Source organism: Puma concolor, chromosome E3 (genome assembly GCF_028749965.1).
Source record: "Puma concolor isolate L17-30 chromosome E3, mPumCon1.1.hap2, whole genome shotgun sequence".
NCBI classification, from domain to species: domain Eukaryota; kingdom Metazoa; phylum Chordata; class Mammalia; order Carnivora; family Felidae; genus Puma; species Puma concolor.
The window spans coordinates 33234989-33255709 of NC_141682.1; the positions used below are offsets into that span (position 1 = coordinate 33234989).

At 51.4% G+C, this 20721-nt stretch overlaps 1 protein-coding gene across 1 annotated transcript in view; it reads left to right on the forward strand.

The window, feature by feature from the left end:
- LOC147573123 (protein APOLTP-like) overlaps positions 1-20721 on the forward strand; it is a 129766-nt gene that overhangs the window by 35016 nt on the left and 74029 nt on the right. The window contains exons 18-29 of the mRNA XM_086691834.1: positions 758-944; positions 1731-1886; positions 2254-2387; positions 3457-3615; positions 9041-9221; positions 12483-12694; positions 14419-14607; positions 15047-15186; positions 16157-16319; positions 16443-16529; positions 20204-20341; positions 20436-20555. Of these exons, the coding sequence (XP_086547960.1) occupies positions 758-944; positions 1731-1886; positions 2254-2387; positions 3457-3615; positions 9041-9221; positions 12483-12694; positions 14419-14607; positions 15047-15186; positions 16157-16319; positions 16443-16529; positions 20204-20341; positions 20436-20555 (1866 nt within the window). The remainder of the gene's footprint in view (positions 1-757; positions 945-1730; positions 1887-2253; positions 2388-3456; positions 3616-9040; positions 9222-12482; positions 12695-14418; positions 14608-15046; positions 15187-16156; positions 16320-16442; positions 16530-20203; positions 20342-20435; positions 20556-20721) is intronic.

Here is a 20721-nt window from a genome sequence, read left to right on the forward strand (position 1 = left end):
GTGTGCACCCCAAGCAGTCTGTATTAGTTCCCCAGGGCAGCTCTAACAAAATACACCCCCCCCCCAAATTAGGTGGCTGAAACACCAGAAATTTCTCATGGCTCTGGAGGCCGCAGGTCCAAAATCAAGGTGTTGGAGCCTCCGTGGCTCTTGGGACGCTGGGAGGCAGGATGTCCTCCATGCTTCCCTCCCAGCCTCCGGTGGCCTCAGGCATCCCTTGCCTGGTGGCATCTTTTCTCTGTCTTCACGCTGTCTTCCTCTGTCTGGGTCCAAATTTCCTCTTTTTATAAGGACATCTGTCATTCCAGAGTAGGGCCCAGCCTCGTGACCTTATAACCCGCTCATATGCAAAGCCTCTATTTCCAAAGAAGGTCCAGAGGGAGATGGGGAGACCAAGGAGGGGATTGAAACCCGTAGGTTTGAGCGTCTTCGTTTTTTCTATTTATCAAGCACCCATAGTGTGCCGGGTACTTGGAAGACAGCTCAGTGAAAGAGACACACACAATTTTCTCCTCTTGGCGCTTCCATTGTAACAGACAAAAATCAATAAGTAAATTGTACAGTGATAGGTGGGTATCAATGCAATAGGAAAAGGGAATCCTTGAGCTGGGCATAGGAGTCTGAAGGATCAGCCGCGAAGGCTATTGGCTAAGCTCCGTCCTCCGTCCCCTGTCCAGTCTGTCTCAGTTCTTGTGGGCAGAGCTGGGCTTGCTGGCCAAGCCCAGCCCTGCCCCCGGTGATGCTGGGGCCTTTTTAGGGCCGGAGTGACCTGTGGCCAGCAGCTGGCGGTGAGCCCCAGCGGTTTGAGGCCCAGCTGGAGGCAAAGCTGGTGACGGCGGGCCGCCCTGTGGTCCTCACCGGGCACTTCAGCCGGCAGGCAGGCAGCCGGTTGGCCTTCTCCGTGTTGCTGAGCAACGTGCTGAGTGACCAGGCCCACCTGTCAGGTAGGAAGAGGGGCCTACTGCCCACTCCCTCTCTTCAGGGCGCCAGGCTACAGGAGGGGGAGGGCTGAGCACCCCACGTGGAGTCTCCATGCCCTCGAAACCTGCCAGTATTAACATCCCCCCCAAGGGAAAATCCAGGTTCCGTACCTGCTCATGCCTTCCCTTCGATGCCCCCCCCAGAGGCTCCCCTCGACGCCAACTACCTTCCATGAACCCCAGAACAGCAGCTTTTGGACCCTCTTGATTCTGGCCCATATTCCACCATGTGTAAAATGCACATTTTGCATTGTGACCCAAATTGCACGGGGCACGGCTTCAACCTTGAGCACGTGGCCTGGCCTGGGCACAGGCCAGCCTGGCAGGTGCCTGTCCTGATGCCAGAGCTGGGGTGCAGCCCTGTGGCTATGCTCCTTGTGGGTGTTCTGGGAGATTCTGGGGGGATGACGGCAGGTCCTGCTGGCTCTCTGGCGTGGGTATTCCGGGTGTTGTCACTGGCTGAACGTTGGGGTCGCAGAAACAGGTTTCCGAAGGCCTCCCCAGATGGCGTCCGAGGCATTGTTTTTCTCCTCTGATCTGTCTTGTTTTCTACTTGAAGACTTTTGGCCTGGACCCACAAAAGTGACTTTCGGGGTCGCCCCCGAGTAGTAGGGTCAGTGCTCTGACATCGGTGTTCCTCGGCAGACACCAGGGCATCCTTTCCACCAGCACCCCTGTCCCTGGGGCCCCCGGGGAGGGAGCCCTGGCCACACCAGGCCTGCCGCTCTCACTGCCCGCTCCCCCCCGCAGTGCTGCTGGAGAAGAAGGCGGAGGACGGGCTGCAGGTCGTGGTCCTGGGCGGCGAGCTCTCTGTGCCGGGTTTTGTGGGGCTGCGCGTCCTGGGTCTGGTGCAGCAGCGGGGCCGCCTCTGGACCAGCTCCCTGAGGATCAAGTACGGCCTCCAGGGTATGGACCTCGAGCGGGGCGGGGGCCGACGTGGCGGGACCCTCGCCCTCTCCTGGGGCTCTGGCTCTGGGGGCCGAAGTGCCGTCTTGCCTTTTGTCCTTTCATCACCCTGTTCCTTAGCCATCTGGTCACTTTGATGGCCCTGAATAGACCTGAGTACCCACCAGTTACAACAAAAAAAGATACTTAAGTCTGTCCCTTAAACCCTCTCTCCCCTTCAGTAGGTTCCAGCGAGTGACGGGAAGTGGAGCGGATCCGGGGCAGGGGTGGGGGTGGCCGAGACTGGGCTGCGTGCTCCCGTGTCCCGGGAACGGGGATGGAGGGCTGCTGGCGGACGACGGGCAGGCATCTCCGGTTGCCCGCGCAGGTCAGGCGAGGCAGCCGGCGCAAGAATGCGGCACCAGCCAGAAGCTGCAGACGCGCAGTGGCTCAGAGGCAGCTTATGAGCTAGAGCTGGACCACGAGCTCCACTGCACGCAGGCCCCAGCGCTCAGCCACAAGGTGAGTGCCCTGCGTGGGTGGGCGGGGGCGTCTGGAGAGGGCCCAGAGCTCATCCCCGCGGAGAGATTTGGTCAAGGTCACGTATGGGAACGGGGCTGGAGTTGGAGCTGCAGTCTCAGGCTTCCGTCCATTGGTTCACTTGGTCTTTAGTGAGTATCTACTATGTGCCTAGCACTCGGGAGAGCTGTGCACAAGGCAGTGCCTGGCCTGTGCCATGCTGTTGCTGGGTGGGGAGAGAGAGAGAGAGAGAGAGAGAGAGAGAGAGAGAGACCCCCAAACCAAGGGAGCCGTAGGGGACATGAATGGTAAACAGGGCGGAGACTGAGGAAGCATAACAGTGGGGAATTTAGTTTGGTTGGGGTGGTAGGGAAGGCTTCTTTGGGAAAAGTACATCTTAAGGTGAAAATGAAACCATGAAATGGCTCTGTTCCTATGGAAGCATGCTTCAGGAAGGTGACATGGCAAGTGCAAAGGTCCTGGGGCAGGAGAGCTGGAGCGATAGGAACTCGCAGTTCGCCATAGTGGCTGGCAGCGTGAGCAGAAGGGAGAAGCCGATGTTCCCTTGTTAGTTGACTTATTTCACATTTTCCTCTCCCACTGGATTCTTGCCCCCATGAGTGCGGGATCTCCTTGAGTCTTCCTTGTTGGGTATCTGATGCCCAGTGCTGGGCATAGTACCTACTTGGTACTTGGGGGAAAATGTGTTCAGTGAATGAATACATGAACGAACCTGGTGTGGAGATGTGAGAGGGGGTGGCAGGATGCCAGGTTCGAAACCCTGATCCACTGAGGATCTATCAGAGAGCCAGAGGCTGCCGTAGAGAGTGGGGGGCAAAGGGCGTGGATTTCACTCAGTCCACGCTCAGGATTTAAGGGGTACTGACCACATAGTCTCAAAGGTGGACCATATTCTAATGCATTGTTTTACGAAATCAAAGTCAGTGCGAAAAGACATTCACCTCCTATGGAACTGTCTGCCCAGAGGAGCCACGGTGGGTGGCAGCGAGGAGGCCCAGGGACTGGGCAGACCAGGCTTCCTCGCGGATCTCCTTGGGGGGGGGGTCCCCAGCTTCAGCTCCGGCACGAGGAGGGCTCGGGCCACCTGCACTCCCACCTGGAGGTGAGCTATGGGAAGCACTGGAACGAGAGCAGCGGTAAGAGGCAGTTCCGCATCAGCCAGACCTTCCAGAATGACTCCGGCCCGGCCCTGAGCAATTACTTCGTGGAGGTAAGCACAGGCTGCACAGAACCGCAGCATTGCCTGGTGGCAGCTGGGCATCCCCCCTCCCCCCACCCCCAGTCACCACATCCCTTCAGGCCTTGGTTGCAGGGTCACCGCCAGCTTCGGCTTCACGTTCAGGTTTTACCGGAGGGCTAGCACTTTTCTATAAGTAAAGTGTAACTGAGCGCTTAGCCCCTGAACAGGCGATGGCAAGGCACACACTTTGGGTGTGTGTTTTTAAGTTGTTTAAAAATGTTTTTAATCGGGGGCGCTTGGGTGGCTCAGTCGGTTGAGCGTCCGACTTCGGCTCAGGTCATGATCTCACGGTTCGTGAGTTCGAGCCCCGCGTCGGGCTCTGTGCTGACAGCTAGGAGCCTGGAGCCTACTTCGGATTCTGTGTCTGCCTCCCTCTCTGCTCCTCCCCTGCTCGCACGCTGTCTCTCTCTCCAAAATAAATAAAGATTAAAAAAAATATTAAAAATGTTTTTAATCGTAACAAAATACATACAACATAAAATTGACCTTTTTTTTGTTTTTGCGATCTTTAGATGTACTGGTTAGTGTCATTAAGGACACTCACGCTGTGGTACAACCATCACCACCAGCCTCCCCCAGAACTTTTTGTCTTGTACAATGGAAACTCTGTCCCCAGTAAAGAATAACTCGCCACTCCCCACACCCCCGGCCCCTGCAACCACCTTTTTACTCTCCACGCCTCTTGCTGCCCAGGGTCCCTCATATAAGTGGCATTTTATGGTATTTGTATCGTTTTGACTGGCTTCTTTCATTTAGCGTAACATCCTCCAAGTTCGTCCAGACTGTAGCTGGTGTCAGAATGGGTTCCCTTTCAAGCCCGAATAATGTGCCGTCGGATACGTGCATCACATTGTCCTCTGTTCCTCTGTTGATGGACCCTTAGGTTGCTTCCGTGTTTTAGCTGCTGTGAAACATGCTGTTGTGAATGTGGGTGTATGAATATCGGTTCGAGTCCCTGTTTCTAATTCTTTGAGGTAGATAATTCCAAAAGTGGAGTGATGGATCAGATGGTAATTGTATTTTTAATTTTTTTCGAGCGACAGCCATATGGATGCCCACAGCGGCTGCGTATCTTACACTCCCCCCCCCCCCCACCCTGCCCCAGCAGCACACGAAGGTTCCAGGGTCCCTGCGTGTGCACTGAAACTTGTCGTTTCCTGTTGTTTTTGATAGTAGCCACGCTAATGGGTGTGAGGTGTTACCTCATTGTGATTTTGATTGACATTTCCTTAACGATGAGGGATATTGAGATTTTCTCATGCCCTTGGCGGCCATTGGTCTGTTTCTTTGGAGAAATGTCTCTTTGAGTCCTTCACCCCTTTTTGCTTGTTGACACTGAGTTGTAAGAGTTCCTTGTACCTTCTAGACAGTAACTGTGTATCAGATACATAGTTTGCAAATACGTTCTCCCGGTCTGTGGATTGCCTTTTCCATCTGTTGATACCAGCCTTCGATACACACAAGTTTTAAACTCACAGAGGGTCCAATTGATCCCTTTTTACTTTCCTGGCCTGTGCTTTGGGGGTCCTATCCAAGAAATTCTCGCCAAATGTAATGTTGTCGTTTCTCCTTGATGCTTTCTTCTAGGGATCTTCTAGTTTAAGCTGTCAACTGGGTGTTTGATCCCTTTTGAATTAACTTTCGTGTGTGGTGTAAGGTAAGCGTCCCATTGTGTTCTTTTGTGTGTGGCTATCCAGAGGTCCCAGCCCTGGAGTGTTGAACAGACAGGGATTTCCCCCCACCGAATGGGCTCACTGTGCTTGTTGGAAATCATGTGACCACAAATGTGAGAGTTGACTTCTGGGCGCGCCATTCTGGTCCACTGGTCTGTATGTCGCTGCCTTTCTGTCTGCCATACTGTTTTGATTACCATAGCTTTGTGAGGCCTCCAACCTCGTGCTGCTTTTTCAAGACTGTTTGGACTGTTTGGGGTCCCTTGAGATTCCATATGAATTTTAGGATGGATTTTTCTATTTCTGCCACACACACACCAAAATGTGATTGCAGTTTTTGATGGGGATTGAGTTACACCTATAGGTTGCTCTGGGTTGTATTCGTGAAGACTGGATGTCTCTCCATGTATTTATATCTTCTCTAACTCCTTCCACCAACATTTTGTGATTTCTAGTATACAAGTCTTTGGTCTTCTTGATGAACTTTATTCTCAAGTATTAAATTGCTTTTATATATACCAACACTCTGTGAATAAATTCCCCTTGTGAAAAAAAAAAAGTAATATTCAGAATGAAGCTAAAAACTTTGTTCTTAGTTCTTTCTTCCATCCTGGCCCCTTCTAGAAGGAACAGCAGTTATATTCCCAGGCGCTGGAAAGGAGATCTCTTTCTTTTGTTTGCTCTGTGGGCCTGTCACAAGCATTTAGTTTTGTTTGGTGAGTCTTGCTTTGTGAGACCTTCAGCTACCCGTGTAGGAGGAATTTGTTACTTTGTAGACATCTCATCCATTCTTTTAAACACGTTCATCATGTTCCCTATGCTGCTGTATTGTATCTTATTCCACCGTGTAACTAGCGGAGCGAGTCTGAACATCCTTGGGCATGCCTCCCTGGGCACGTGTGTATCTCTGGGTCGCAGGTCATAATGCACAACTGGGATTTGTATATTTTTAACTGGCTGCCTTTTGACAGTCTGCCCTCTAAAACGCTTGAATCAATCCCCCACCCCTCCAGCCACGTCCAAGAGGAGCAATTTCCTTTCACCCATATGTGACTTTTACCACTGGAAAAATACTGCTGATATGGGTGGAAAGGATATCTTGTAGTTTGAATTTGCATTTCCCTGGTCACTCAGGAAGGCTGAGCACCATCTTTTCTGTATTTATTCTACTGCAGATGGCTTTTTTATATTGTTGGACATTCGAAAAAATTAGAACTCTGACGTGATTGACAGCTCTTTCCACGACTGCAGTACATGCATTACGTTACTCTTCTAAATTGTGAAAACATCTTCTTTCTGGACAGCGTCTGGCCCCCAGGGTTTTGGGAAAGACATGAAAGCTCGGCGATGTTTCTGCAGTCTTCTGAATATGGCGGACACCCTGCTAGGTTCTGGGGGGACAAGTATGAATAAGATACTATTTATTCTTTTTAAAAAATTTTTTTAAACTTTATTTTTGAGAGACAGTGCAAGCAGGGGAGGGGCAGAGAGAGAGGGAGACACAGAATCCGAAGCAGGCTCCGGGCTCCGAGCTGTCAGCACAGAGCCTGACGTGAGGCTCGAACTCACGAACCGTGAGATCAGCCGAAGTCGGACAGTCAACCGACTGAGCCACCCAGGCGCCCCAAGATACTGTTTATTCTTAAGACGCTGACAGGGAACAGAAGAGGGAAGGACAGAGGGAGTAGTGATGAGCCATTTATTATTACCAGGCCACACGTCACCTGTGTTGTTGGTAGCCTCTCATTCAAGCCCAGTGAAGTAACCACTATCTATCCTCATTCTTTGGAATGGAAATTGTGTCAACACGCTGGTCTGAGGTGTCCCTGACCACAGGTCTACCATGTGGCAGAATTGAAATAGAAACGCCAGGATGTCTCATTGCAAACCTTAGGCTCTTAGCCTCTTGGTTGGACTGGATCGTGCCAGAATTAATTTACTGTAAAATAATTTACTGAATGATTAGTCAAGAGGAGAAATCATTTCCCGGGCTATTCTCTGAGGCCAGTATCATCCTGGTGCCCAAACCAGACCGAGACCTCAGGAGAAAAGAAAAACCCAAGACCTCTTATAAATATAGATGCAAAATCCTCAAGAAGGTACTCAAGCTAAATTCAGCACTATGTAAATAGAATTACATAGCACAGCCAAACGGGTTGTATCCCAGGCATGCGAGGTTGGTTTCACATTGGAAAATCAAGGTAATACACCCTATTGATAAAGGATGCATCAGTAGAAGATGAGATGATCAGTAGAAGCAGCAAAAAGTATTGGGCAAATCCCCGTATCCTTTCATGGTAAAAACACCCAACAGATGAGCAATGGAAGAGTGCTTCCTCAACCTGACAAAGGCCATCTATGAAACATCCACAGCCAACATCATACTTCATGGTGAAAGACTAAATGCTTTCCCTCTAAGATCAGGAACAAGACAGAATGTCTGTTCTTACCACTTCTATTCAACATTGAACTGGAGGTTTTAGCCAGGGCAGTGAGGCAAGAAAAATAAAAGATGTTCAGATCAGAGAGGAAGAAGTGAAACTATTTCTGTTTGCAGATGACATTATGTCCTCTGTAGAAGACCCTAATGAATCCACACAAAAAAATCTATTGAAGCTAATACATGAGTTCCTCAAAGTTGCAGGAGACAAGATAAATATACAAAAGTCAGTTGTGTTTCGCTACACTAGTGATGAAAACCCTGAAAATGAAATTAAGGAAATAATTCCTTATGTAATAGTGTCAGAAAAGGTGAATACTTCAGCATAAAAGTAACAACAGAATGTAAAACGAATACTCTGAAAACCACAGAATGTTGTTGAAAGAAATTAAAGAAACTGAAATAAATGGGGAGACATCCCATGTTCCTGGATTGAAAAATGAATGTTAACATGGCAAGGCTCCTGCAGCGCCTGGGTGGCTCGGTAGGTTAAGTGTCTAACTTCAGCTGAGATCATGATCTCACGGTCCGTGAGTTCGAGCCCCGCGTCAGGCTCTATGCTAACATCTCTGAGCCTGGAGCCTGCTTCCGATTCTCTGTCTCCCTCTCTCTCTGCTCCTCCCTTGCTTACACTCTTTCCCTCTCTCTCTCTCCCTCAAAAATAAATAAACATAGGGGCGCCTGGGTGGCTCAGTCAGTTGAGCGTCTGACTTTGGCTCAGGTCATGATCTTACGGTCTGTGGGTTCGAGCCCCGCATCGGGCTCTGTGCTGACAGCTCGGAGCCTGGAGCCTGCTTCGGATTCTGCGTCCCCCTCTCTCTCCACCCCACCTCTGCTTGTGCTCTGTCTCTCTCTGTCTTTCAAAAATGAATAAACATGAAAAAAAATAAACATTAAAAAAAGAAAAAAAAAAGAATATTGTTCAGCAATAAAAAGGAATAAAGTTCTGATACATGCTACAATGCAACATGGGTGAATCTTGAAATTGTCATGCTAAATAAAACAAGCCAGACACCAAAGGCTGTATATTATATGATTCCATGGATACGAAATGTCCACAATAGGCAAATCCATGGAAACAGAAATTGGATTAATGGTTTCCAGGGGCAGTGGGGAGTGACTGCTGATGGGTACAGGGTTTCCTTAGGGGTGGCCTGGGCTGGGCAGTTCCTGATAACTGGGGAACTCAGGCTGACCCGTGGCTGTCCTGGTGAGCCAGTGGAATGTTGTACGTTGGGAGTGGAGTGCTCTGACCAGCATGTTGACGGTGGGTCTTCTCCAGTTTGCGCTCCAGGTGCCTGAGAGGCAGGTGGATTACCGTACGCAGCTGTACCACTTGAGCCTTCTGCAGCCCCACGTGGAGAGCAGCACACACCTGAAGGTTCAGGACAACGGACAGCTGCCCTTTGCGGCCGGCTTGCGGTGGAAAGACACCTCTAGAGCTACTCTGTGGAAATGGGAAGGTGAGTGTCATTTAGGGAGGCTCTGGCTAGCGGTTGAGATTTCTGGCCCCCAGGTCTCTGCTCGGGCTATGCCCCTTACCTGGAATACCTTTCCTTTTTGTTTGCCTGGATGTCAAGATTGATACACTAATTATCCAGTTTCACCCCGCCCCACTTCACCTGTTGTCCGTTACCCTGCAGTCCCCCTGGCTTCTTTTCTGTTCCCCCAGAGACCTCAGAGCCTTTGCACATGCTGTTGCTGCTCCTTGGAACACTCTCTCGCCTTGAAAAACTGGATTTACCATGGTTTATCCTTGAATTAATTTTATTCTTATTGTAGTCATACATAGTTTGAAAAGTAAAGTAGAAACTTTGAGTTGGTAATTGTTGAAGGTGGTTCAACATAGTATTACATAGGGGCCCATCAGATGTTCTCTACTGACGTATGTACCTGAAATATTTCTTTAAATGTTTTTTAAAGATTTTTTTAATGTTTATTTTTGAGAGAGAGAGAGCGAGCAAGAGAGAGTGCGCATGCACGTGAGGGAGGGGCAGAGAAAGAGAGACAGAGACACAGAATCTGAAGCAGGCTCCAGGCTCGGAGCTGTCAGCACATAGCCTGAAGTGGGGCTCGAACCCACGAACCAGGAGATCATCACCTGAGCCAAAGTTGGACGCTTAACCAACTGAGCCACCCAGGCATCCCTAAACGAAAAAGCTAGTTTATAACAATTACTGTAATTGTCTGCTTCATATTTTTCTATCCAGAGTTTTTACTGAATACAGCAACCATTATAAATTCTTGTATCTGTTTCTTATTAAACTCTCCAGCTCTTAATATAATTATACTGCTATTTCTTGATTTTTCTATTTTAGACATTCTTCATATATTTTTTACCAGACAAGATGATAATGTAACTCTTTAACCAGACTTTTTCGAATATCTGTTTTTCTTTGTCCCCCTAAAAGAGTTGGTCTGTGAATATCCACTGTTTACTTAATTGTGACTCTATAAATGTCCTTCTTAGCTGAGACACAAAGCTGACTTTTTGTTTTTCCTGGAGTTATAATGGGCTTTCCCCCTGTTGGTTAGTTTCCTATTTTCCTCTTACTAATTATCCCCAGTTTTTTAAGCATAAGTGCAAAACTCTTCTCCCGATGGCCAAACATATGAGATTATGCATCAGCTTCAATTAGTTCCCATATTTTTCTTGGAGACCTTCTTCTTGGAACTACTGTCCCTCTCCAGTGTAGACCAGTTGCACAGCTGTGGTTCTGGGGTGTCCCTTCCCCATCATTCTGAGAATTCTTTCTACTTCTCTGGGTCACAGCCCTGTTTCTTGCACTTATGTCCTCTTTTTTCTTGATTTACTCTTTTGTTTTGATGGAGCACATCTTCCAGTAGCTTCCTGAGAGAGGTATTAGATTCCTAAAGCTGCTTTAACAAATGACCACAAACTGAGCGGCTTAAAAGAACAGGGATGAATTCTCTCACCAGTTCTGGAAACTAGAATTCTGCATTCAAGGTGTTGTCTGGGCCGTGCTCCCTCTGTGACCCTGGGTAGAATCCTTACCTGACTCTTCCTAGCTTGTGGTGGTGGCCATCACTACTTGGAGTTTGTTGGCTTGCAGCCACACTGCTCTCATCTCTGTCTCTGTTGTCACATTGCTTTCTCCTGGTGTGTATGCCTGGGTTCAGACTTCCCTCCTCTTACAAGGACACCAGTCCTATTGGTTTTAGGGCTCACCCTACTCTAGTGTGACCTCATCATAACTACTTACATTTGCGATGACCTCACTCCCAAATAAGGTCACGTTGTGAGATACACTGAGGGGGTGAGATTTGGTATATTTTTGAGAGACACAGTTCAGCTCATAATAGGATGTAAATGTTTTGCTCCCCCAATGTTTAAACTGGCTTCATTCTACCTGGGTAACTTGGCTGAGTAGAGAATTTTCGTTTTCCCCTTGGGATTTTGAGGACTTTGCTCTACTGTCCTTTCATGCGGTTGAGATACTATTTTTGGTCCATCAGCCTTTGTATGTGACCACTTTCTTACGCTCTGGAAGCTTTTTGGAATGTCTCTGTATTCTCAGCATCTTCGGATCTTATGATGTGCCCTGACATGCATCTTCTTTCATCCATTGTATTGGGCACTTTGCGTAGACCCTTTCAACTTGGAAGTGTCCTTCAGGTCTGGTAGTTTTCTTGTACAGTTTCTTTGATAATCTCTTTCCCTCTGTGTTCTGGTCAGATAGGCTCCAGAAACTGAGGTTCTAATTTTCTTTCTTTGCTTTCCTTTGTTCCTTCTGTTTATCTTTCTGTTCTGTTTTGATGACCTGTTTCCTCAAGTTCTGCCAGCCCTTCGACTACGTTTAAATTTTGGCTCTCTTCTGTTTTCTAGAGCTCTTTTTGTTGTTGTTGTTCCTGAATTTCTATGAGTGGCTTTCCTCGAATGCCACGCAAGGCTTAGGTGTGTGCTTATGTTTAAGAATTGACCACTCAGAACTACTCTGGAAGGAGTTCTACATGTGTTTGGAGGTTTGGGGGTGCACTTGTTGACTGGGAAGCTTCCATGTTGAGCATTTGGATGGGGAGCCCTGGGACCTGTATCTGTGGACCTTTCTTTTTCTTTTTGATGTTTATTTATTTATTTTGAGGAGGGGAGGGGCAGAGAGAGAGAAAGAGAATCCCAAGCAGGCTGTCAGCATCAGTCTCCCGACCACGAGATCATAACCTGGGCTAAAATCAAGAGTCAGACGCTCAACCGACTGAGCCACCCAGGTGCCCATCTGCATATATACCTTTTGCCCAACATGTCACTGTGACAAAACTTCCAACCTACGGAAAAGTACCGTGGATTGTATCATCGATACCAACGTACCCTTAACCCAGATTCTACGATTCCATTTTTATTCCCCTTGTGTTATCGCATATCCGTCCCCTTACCACGTCCAGGTTATTCGTTGGTGCACTTCCAAGTGAGCTGGCGACATCCATACATTCCCCTCCTAAGTATTCCAGTATGTGCGGTGTTAACTAGGGTGGAATGCACACCTCTCCAGGGTGCCACTTAATGAGTTTTGACAGGTGCACACACCTGTGTAGCCCCTGCAAGATTCAGAGCATCACCAGCCTTCTGCAAAGTTCCCTTCTGCCCCTTCTCACCCATTCCCAGGTGTGAAACCTGCCCATAGTGGATGTGATGAGGCACCTCTCGAGGCCTGCCGGTAGCTCTTTTCATACTGGGTGTCCACCTTCTGTCTGTTTACTTCTTGCAGGAGCCTTGAACCTGGATAGTCCCTGGCTGATGGTCTCGATGGCTCACAGGCTGTACTGGCCCCACCGGCCCACTTTCCAGGCTGTCCTGGAGCTGACGCTGGGCAAAGCTCGGACCCTCAAGAACCTGGTGATAAAAGTGGCCGGCAGGCGTCGGGGCCGCGACACGGAGGGCAAGATCCACATCTACACCCCGTCTACCACTTACCTCCGGGTGCGCATGCCCAGCCACGCCCCCTGCTCCCCTCCCGCAGGTGGACTCCGGGCCCAGGAGCCTGGTTCCCTGCCATTTAGAAAGTCTCCCACGCAGAGGGAGAACACGCAGACCTGAGATCAGGTCACAGATGTGGGCGGTTTGGATGACCCAATGTGTACAGTCTTGAGAATTAGTCGCTAAGTGAATTTGGGAGAGGGAACCACCCCATCCCCCCATCCCATCTCGATTTCCCATATTCTTTTTTTTTTTTTTTTTTTAATGATTGATTTTGAGGGAGGGGGCAGAGAGAGGGGGCCAGAGGACCCAAAGCAGGCTCTGTGCTAACAAATGAGCCCAGTGTGGAGCTCAAACTCACAGACTCTGAGATCGGACGCTCAGCCAGCTAGCCACCTGGGCGTCCCTCACTTTGCCATATTCTTGCTTAGCAGCTGATAAAAATAGGAAGGCAGGTTGGAGGGTAACTCAGCAATAAGCAGACCTCAGGCTTTTGCCGAAAACCAGATTAAAAACTCCTTCAAGGTCATAGGTGACTTTTGTACCAGCTGCTGGATGTAATTAAGTATGCAGCACCTGTTTGATCTCAGAAGCCAAGAGATTTGAAAGAAACCCAGTCAGTGGAAGATGCCCTGGGTGTCCCACGAGGGAGCCGGGCACATCCATCCCCTCCCCGCGTTGGGATGATGGGTGGACCCAGCAGGAGGTCCAGGCCTGATTTGGACCCAGAAGGAGGCAGCTCCATGGGCCCATGTGGGGACAGTGCAGCCCCCTCTGAGTCAGGGGCAGAGTGGGAGCAGGATGGAGGCGTGAGGAGTCGGGCATCACTGGCAAGCTTGGAGACTCAGGAGGGACTAGCACGTGGCAGCCAGAGCCACGTTTGAATCTGGAGCTGACAGATGAGCTGGTGGATTGTCAATGGGGAGGAGGGAGCGCGAGACACAACGTAAATGACCCCAAGGCTCTGGCCGAGCAGCTGTGTGGGTAGGAGGTGCCTTTCACTGAAATGGACGGCTGGCGTTTGCGGGGGGGTGGTGGGCATGGTTCTGGGGGGAGACCCGAGGGTCAGTGACCTACGGGACAAGGTGTCACGGATTTCTAGTATTTGGCAGTGGGTTCAGTAATCCCTAAACCCCATTTTGACCCCATCACCCCCTCTCCTGAGGCTTGGAGCTGTGTGAACAGCGGACAGTGGCCTGTAGGGTATAGACACCGTGCTATTCCTCGTGGGGCCTGTGCCGGGGGCCGTGGGCTGGGGTGCACAGCCGTGTGTGGGGCTACAGTGTCCTCCCTCCCCCAGCTCCAGGACAAGCCAGAACAACACCCAGTCTTCCCAGGCCTTTGAAGACCACAGCGATGATGCAGGGAAAGAAGGCCACCCGCATGTGTGTGTCCCTTGGGACACACAGACCCTGCCTGCTGATAATGGTGGCCCCGTGAGGTCATATTCCCTTTCCAAGCTGAAGAGGAGAGAGGGGGAAGGGAGTTATCTTCTCTGATAACTCAGATTCTCCCTCTGTTCAGGGCTGAGAGATGGAGGGAAGTTTTTCCTCTTTCCACAAGACCCTGTGGGAAACAACCAATTCTCCGGGGACCAGACGGGAAAGGCCTCCCGGAGGTGGTATCGGAGGGGTTTTGAAGGATGGGTAGGAGTTCACCAAGTGGTAATGGGGAGAAAGGGCGTCCCAGGGGAGAACATAGGGTCACCCTCCACATCCTCGATGTAGGTGTCCACGGCGATGGCCTTGGCACAGAGCCTCTTCCGCAGCCAGACTGAAGTAGAATCAGCATGGGGTGCGACTTTGAAGAGTGAGATCCACGCAGAGAACAGCCAGGAGCTTAAGATACTGCATGGCTGGTTGAAGGGCCCCCTGCAGGAGGTGAACTTAACGGCAGCTTACAGGCACATGGAGCAGGTATGTCCCGGTAGCCCTTGCTGGAGGCGCCGCTCTTCAGAGACCTCAGATCTCTCCCCTGGGGTGGGAGAGGGCTCAGTGCCACTAGCTTGGTCTATGACCTTGGGCTTCCCTGAGCCCAGTTTCTCTGTTTGTAAATGGAAACTAGCCATATTAGCACAGATCCGTGCTAGCAAAGCCCTTCCTCGTGGAGCTAGAAGCCTGAGAAGCTCGTTTCCCCGCTGGGCGCCTGGGGAGGTGCAGGCATGGTGGTGATACCATGCGACGTTGCGGTCTGATCCAGGGTGAGGCTGCCATGCAGTTCAGCAGCCCTTGTCAGATGCCATACCCAGGGCAGTGGACGGGCAGGGGGAGGAGCCCCTTGGACCCCCGGGTGGGAGGTTGAAGGAGCTCGGTTTCCGCTGGCCATCCGTCCCCATCAGCCTGGTCTTTGTTGCAGCCTCGGAAGACCCACGTGTCACTGGTGGCTCTGGTGACCAGCATGAGTGGCCAGCCTCAGGGCCTGGAGCTGGAGGGCAAGCTGGAGGAGGTGACGCGTGACGGGAGGTTGTACCAGAAGCGGGGAACCTTCCTCCTCAGGTACATGCACTCCCTTCCCCTTACGAGCATTGTCTGCCCAGGCCTCTGCTTCTGCAGCGTGGAGGGTCACGGGGGACAGGGTGAGCTGTGCTCCTGGGAGGTCCACGCTGGCCTGCAGGGCCCAGACAGAGCCCGGAGCTCAGAGACAAGCCATCTGTGTCCCTTGGAAGCCCCCGCATCCCTAGTCCCCCTTCCATTCGGATGCTAAGAAACCTGGGAGCAGAAATCTGTCCCCACCGCAGCCTGAAAGTCGTTCTGGGGAATGTTTTCAGTTCCTGGAGGCACAGCTGGTTGCAAAGCTGGCTCTTGTGGTTGGGGATGGAAGAGGGGGGATTTCATGAACTCCAGGCCATGTCCAGACCCTCTGCGTGACCTTGGTCATCTCGTGTCCAAACAGCAGTAACAGAAGAGTACCAGCAGCTGTTATCTGCATAGATCTCTTTCGTTCGTTTGTTTTGTTTCTATTTGTTGAGTACCTACTATGTGCCATGTACTTTTCTGGGTGTCTGGAAAACAGAGAATAAAAAAGACAGAAGTCCTGGCCCTCAGGGAGCCTGTACTCTTTGTGTAGACTTTCTGTCCAATGGTCCCAACCACCGTGTGACATGGGTGGGGGGCTAGTATTTTAGCTCCCATTTCACAGGTGGGAACACCGAGGCACCGAGGCGTCAACCAAGGTAACAGACCCCAGGTGCTGCCTGTGCTTGGGTCTCTGCTGCCAAGGGGCGAGGATGACCCCTGCCGTGCCCCGGTCCCTGGGTGAGGCGAGGCGAGGCGAGACGGGGAATGGGTGTCGGTTGGCAGATTATAATGCACAGGGCCGGGGTATGTCCTCATGTTCTCTCTGTGACGGTCTTCGCTCTGGTGCTTGCGACAGGCCCCGTCTGAGCTCACGGGGCCCTGTGGCCCCCCGCCCCTGCCAGCTGTTTTAATAGCCATTCTTTGGCCCGTTATCCTCTCTCTACGCCAGGCACCCCTTGCCTCTGCCCATCCCGCGGAGTCTGCTCCTGCAGGAGACCTTCACGGTGGACAGGCCACACCAGCGATGCTCCCTGGAAACCAGGCTGGTCCTGAACGGCCGAGAGGAGACCCTGCAGACGATAGTCCTGGGCTACCAGGCAGGACACCCCTACGTAAGTGGGCTCCGGGGTGCAGCTGGAGAGGAGGCTGGGCCCAGGGGGAGGCCCCTTGTCTGCTTCTGACCTGTCCTTGTGTGTGTGTGTGTGTGTGTGTGTGTGCGTGCTCTTCCCTCCCAGGTGTGTGTGGGCCTGACCCACCCGTACAGCAGCAAGGCCATCCCTGGGAACGCGGAGGGTTGTGCTGCTGCTTGGAGTCAGCACGCCGTAAGTGAGAAGGCCCCGGAGGCCCCAGGCACCTTGCACCCCAGCGGCCTGCGATCCAAGTGCCGTCATCTCCACTCTGGGCGAGCAGAATGCTCTCCTACCCGGGTTTTCTGTTCCACTCTGTCCCCATTCTTCTACCCTGCGTGGCTGCCAGAGGGGGCTTTTCAATATGCCCGCTTAAAGTCATGCCCCTCGTCACAGTTCTCTCTGGACACAGACCCCAGCTCTGCCCCGCTGGTCTCGCTGACCCTCCAGGCCACCTGAGACCACTCTCTCCCTTTTGTTGCCTCCTTTCCCTTCCTCACCTGGCTCTTTCCTGCCCCAGGACCCTTGTATGTTCTGTGCCTGGAGCTGTTCCTCTCTCCTTCAGCTTTACCTTCATCCCTTTACTCATTGTTGGGGGTTCAGCTCATACGTCACATCTTCTGGGAAGCTTTATCGCGACCCCAGACCACCTTCCATCCCCCAGCTACCCCTCCTGCACCACCCCCCACCTCTGCTTCTGGCTCCTGTTGGAGATCTCGGTTCTCTTTTGATAGGATTCTTTGACCAATTCCTTTCTCCCCTACTAGTCTGTAAGACTCGTGTTCAGTACCGTATCTGTTTTACAGGCATACCTCATCCGATGGCACTCTATTACGCTTGGCAGATTTTGCTTTTTTTTTTTTTTTTTTTTTTAAATACAAATTGAAGGTTTGTGGCCACCTTGTATCCAGCCGGGCTGTTGGTGGGGTTTTACCAACAGCGTTTGCTCACTTCGGGTCTCCGTGTCACATTTTGTTAACTCTTGAAGCAGTTCGCGGTTTCATTATTGTATTTGTTACAGTAACGTGTGACCGGTGATTACCACTGGCTCAGACGATGGTTAGCAGTTTTTAGCAATAAGGTATCTTTAAGGTATATGCATTGGTTTTTTAGACACGATGCTCTTCTGCACATTCAGTTGACTGCAGTGTCAACATAACTTGTGTGTGCACTGGGACAGCAAGCATTTTATCTGACTTGCTCATTACGAAAATCACTTCATTAGGGTGGTCCCGGCACCACACCTGCAGTATCTCCAGAGTGCACGTCGATTTACCTTTAGAGCCTCAGGGCCTGGCGCGTCGTCAGTGCTTAATGAATAGTCATCTCAGTGCCATTGAACATCTGTCGTGTCCCTGACCCAGAGCAGGGGTTGACCACCTATTTCTGTGAGGGAGCAGACAGTAACTCTTTTTCCCTGTGTAGACCATACGGTCTCCGCCCCCTCGTTGCACAAAAAAAACACCCTGGAAAACACAAATGAACAGGCACAACTGTGTTCTGATAAAACTTTTGCTAATGGACTGAATGTGTCCCCCCCCCCCCCAGATTTGCACATTGAAGGCCTAATGTGAAGGTATTGGGAGGCGTGGGGTTAGCTCATGAGGTAGAGCCCCCGTGAAGAGATGAGGGCCGCCCGACACCCCCCCTCCCTGCCGTGAGGGCACAGTAAGGAGACAGCCACGTGTAAGCCAGAACCCAGCCACGCCGGCGCGCCCTGATCTCAGATTTCCAGCCTCCAGAACTGGCAGAAATAAGTTCCAGTTGCTTAAACCACCCGGTCTCTGGGATTGTTGTTACAGCAGCCCCCACTGACAAACACAGCCGTATACACGGAAAACGAGCCCGGCCTGACCCTCTGGCCGTAGCTTCCTGGACCCCTGCCTCAGAATGTGTTCGCATTCGTCTTCCTAGGCATGAGACTCGTGTTTGCGATGTGCCCTTGGCAAACGATTCCACAACCCTGGACCCCCGTCTTCCCGTCTGTAAAATGGAGACAGTATGCATCTCTTGACGCAGTGGTTGTGAGAACCAAGATGTAACGTAATCCTCTCCCTCAGGGACCTGACGGGTGCCTCCTCGGCCCTCCTCCCGGACTCCTTCCTGATCCCTCTAGGGCAGAAGCCCCGGGAGGTAACCCCGTTCTCCAGCAAGCATTTATTGAGCACCTACTATGTGCCAGGCCCTGGACGAAGAACTTAGTGGTGGTTTCTCCCTTGCGGGATATACAGAGGCCTGCTGAAGGGTGAAGTGGGACCAGCTATTGAGCACAGAGACGTCTCCTTCCGGAGCCCCGCATCCGTACCAGTTAAACAGGGCTGTAGATGGCTGCCAGAGGCTTGAGGCTGAAGTCCTTGGAGCTCCTGACAGGAAACAGAGGGCATAATGACGACCCCAAACACCTGCAGAAATACCTCCCCATGGTGTTCAGTGTTGTTTAAACCGGAGATTGCAGAATGGCGCCGTGGGCCAGATCCAGCCTCCAGATGTGTTTTGTTTGGCCTGCTTAGCACTTAACATTTTTAAAACATCGTCAACATCGAACATCGGAAGATTTGGGGGTAAAAATCAGATTTCTGCTTCTAATTAAAAAGGAATCAGAAGATCTGACACATGGGGTCCCAAATCCCACCTGGTAACAAGAAACGAGAACCAAGGAGGTGGGAGCCTTTGAATCTAGCTGAGTATGGCTGCCCGTTCTTCTTTAATGTTTATCTTTGAGAGAGAGAGACAGAGCACTAGCGGGGCAGGGGCAGAGAGAGAGGGACACACAGAATCCGAAGCAGGCTCCAGGCTCTGAGCTGTCAGCACAGAGCCTGACGTGGGGCTCGAACCCACGAACTGGGAGATCATGACCTGAGCCGAAGTCCGACGCTTAACCGACTGAGCCACCCACGGGCACCCTGGCTGCCCGTTCTTTTCAAAACCCTCTCTGTGTTTAATGGCACGCTTTCCTTTTCTTCTCTTGGAAGAATTTATTCCTATTCCCTGTTGTTTCTAAATTAAAGCCGTGTATTCTTCTAAAGTTATACACTAGCGATAAAATTCTGTGGCAAGGCGTTTGTAACTTCTCAGTGAACCCAGATGGGCACAGATGGCGCCCTGCTCCTGGGTGCTTGGCATGTGGCAGAGACTAGTGGCTGCTAAGTGAACAGATGATCCCCCCACGGGTGGTAGGATCCTATGGCTGCCGCACAAAGTACCACACCCTTCGTGGCTTAAAACAGCACACTCTTACCTTGGAGATCTGGAGATGAGAAATCCCAAATGGGTTTCACCTGGCTAAAATCAGGTGTTGCTGGAGTTACATGCCTTCCAGAAGCTTCAGGAGAGAATCCGTTTCCTCGTCTTTGCTAACTTGTTAAAACCACCCATGGTTCTTGGGTTGTGGTTCCTTCTCTGTCTTCAAAGCCAGCAGAAGTAGCAACTTCCCCTCCTTCCTCCCTCCCTCCCCCCCCCCCCTCTTTTCCAGCCTGTCTTTGGCCTTGGGGTTGCAGGCTATCACTGGTGATTCTGGATTCTTCTAGATATTTCTTGAGCACCTACTATGCATCAGGTCCTGCGTTAAATACGAGGCATACAGCAGTGAACAAAACAGACTAATACCAGGACACTCCTTTGGAATGAGACACAGACCCTCAAGTTTGCCCCCTCAGGCCCACCCCACAAACTCTGCCTGTGGGCACCGGACTTGACCATCCCTGTTGGAAAGACCCTGGTGCGCTTGGTCCCACTCCCTGCCCTGTGAGTGGGTGGGTAGACATCTTGGGACCACTTTGTTCTCACCGCTGGGTTCCCGGGGTGGCTTCTGCAGGCCCTTGGAAATGGGAGGTCACGTCTCTGAATGCTACTGGTTCTTGCTCACCCAGGCTAAGGGCAGGGAGGTGGAGGCCACCTTGAAAGTCAACCAGAACGTCGTGCTGCACTTAAGGGGTCTGCACCATGACAGATCTCAGGGTGAGGAAATCTGGCACCGCCTGGCCCTGAACGCAGCTCATTCCTCCCAGGTACCCGTCCCCAGGTTGGGCAGACACTGTTTGGTGGCCCCTGAGCAGAGCTCTCAACCGTTGGGAGAGAGTAAACGGTACCGTTGCTTTCCAGCTGAGGCTCCCCCAGGCCCTGAGTTTGGATGGGGACGTTGTCTTCAGACGGGGTCCCCCGGGACTGTTTGACTTCAGTGTGGACGCAAGGGCTACCGCCAGCCCCAACGTCCCATCCCAGGTCAGTTCTGCCTCTTTGGTGGGGGAGGAGCGGCATTCGTGTTAGAGTGCAGGTGTCTAGTGGGGGTGGGGGTTGGGGGCTGAAGAGGGGGCAGGTGGCCCTGGAGCGCTTACTTTGGGAGTATGCGTGGGAAAGGGACGGTGAGGATTATGCAGAAGGTTTCCGT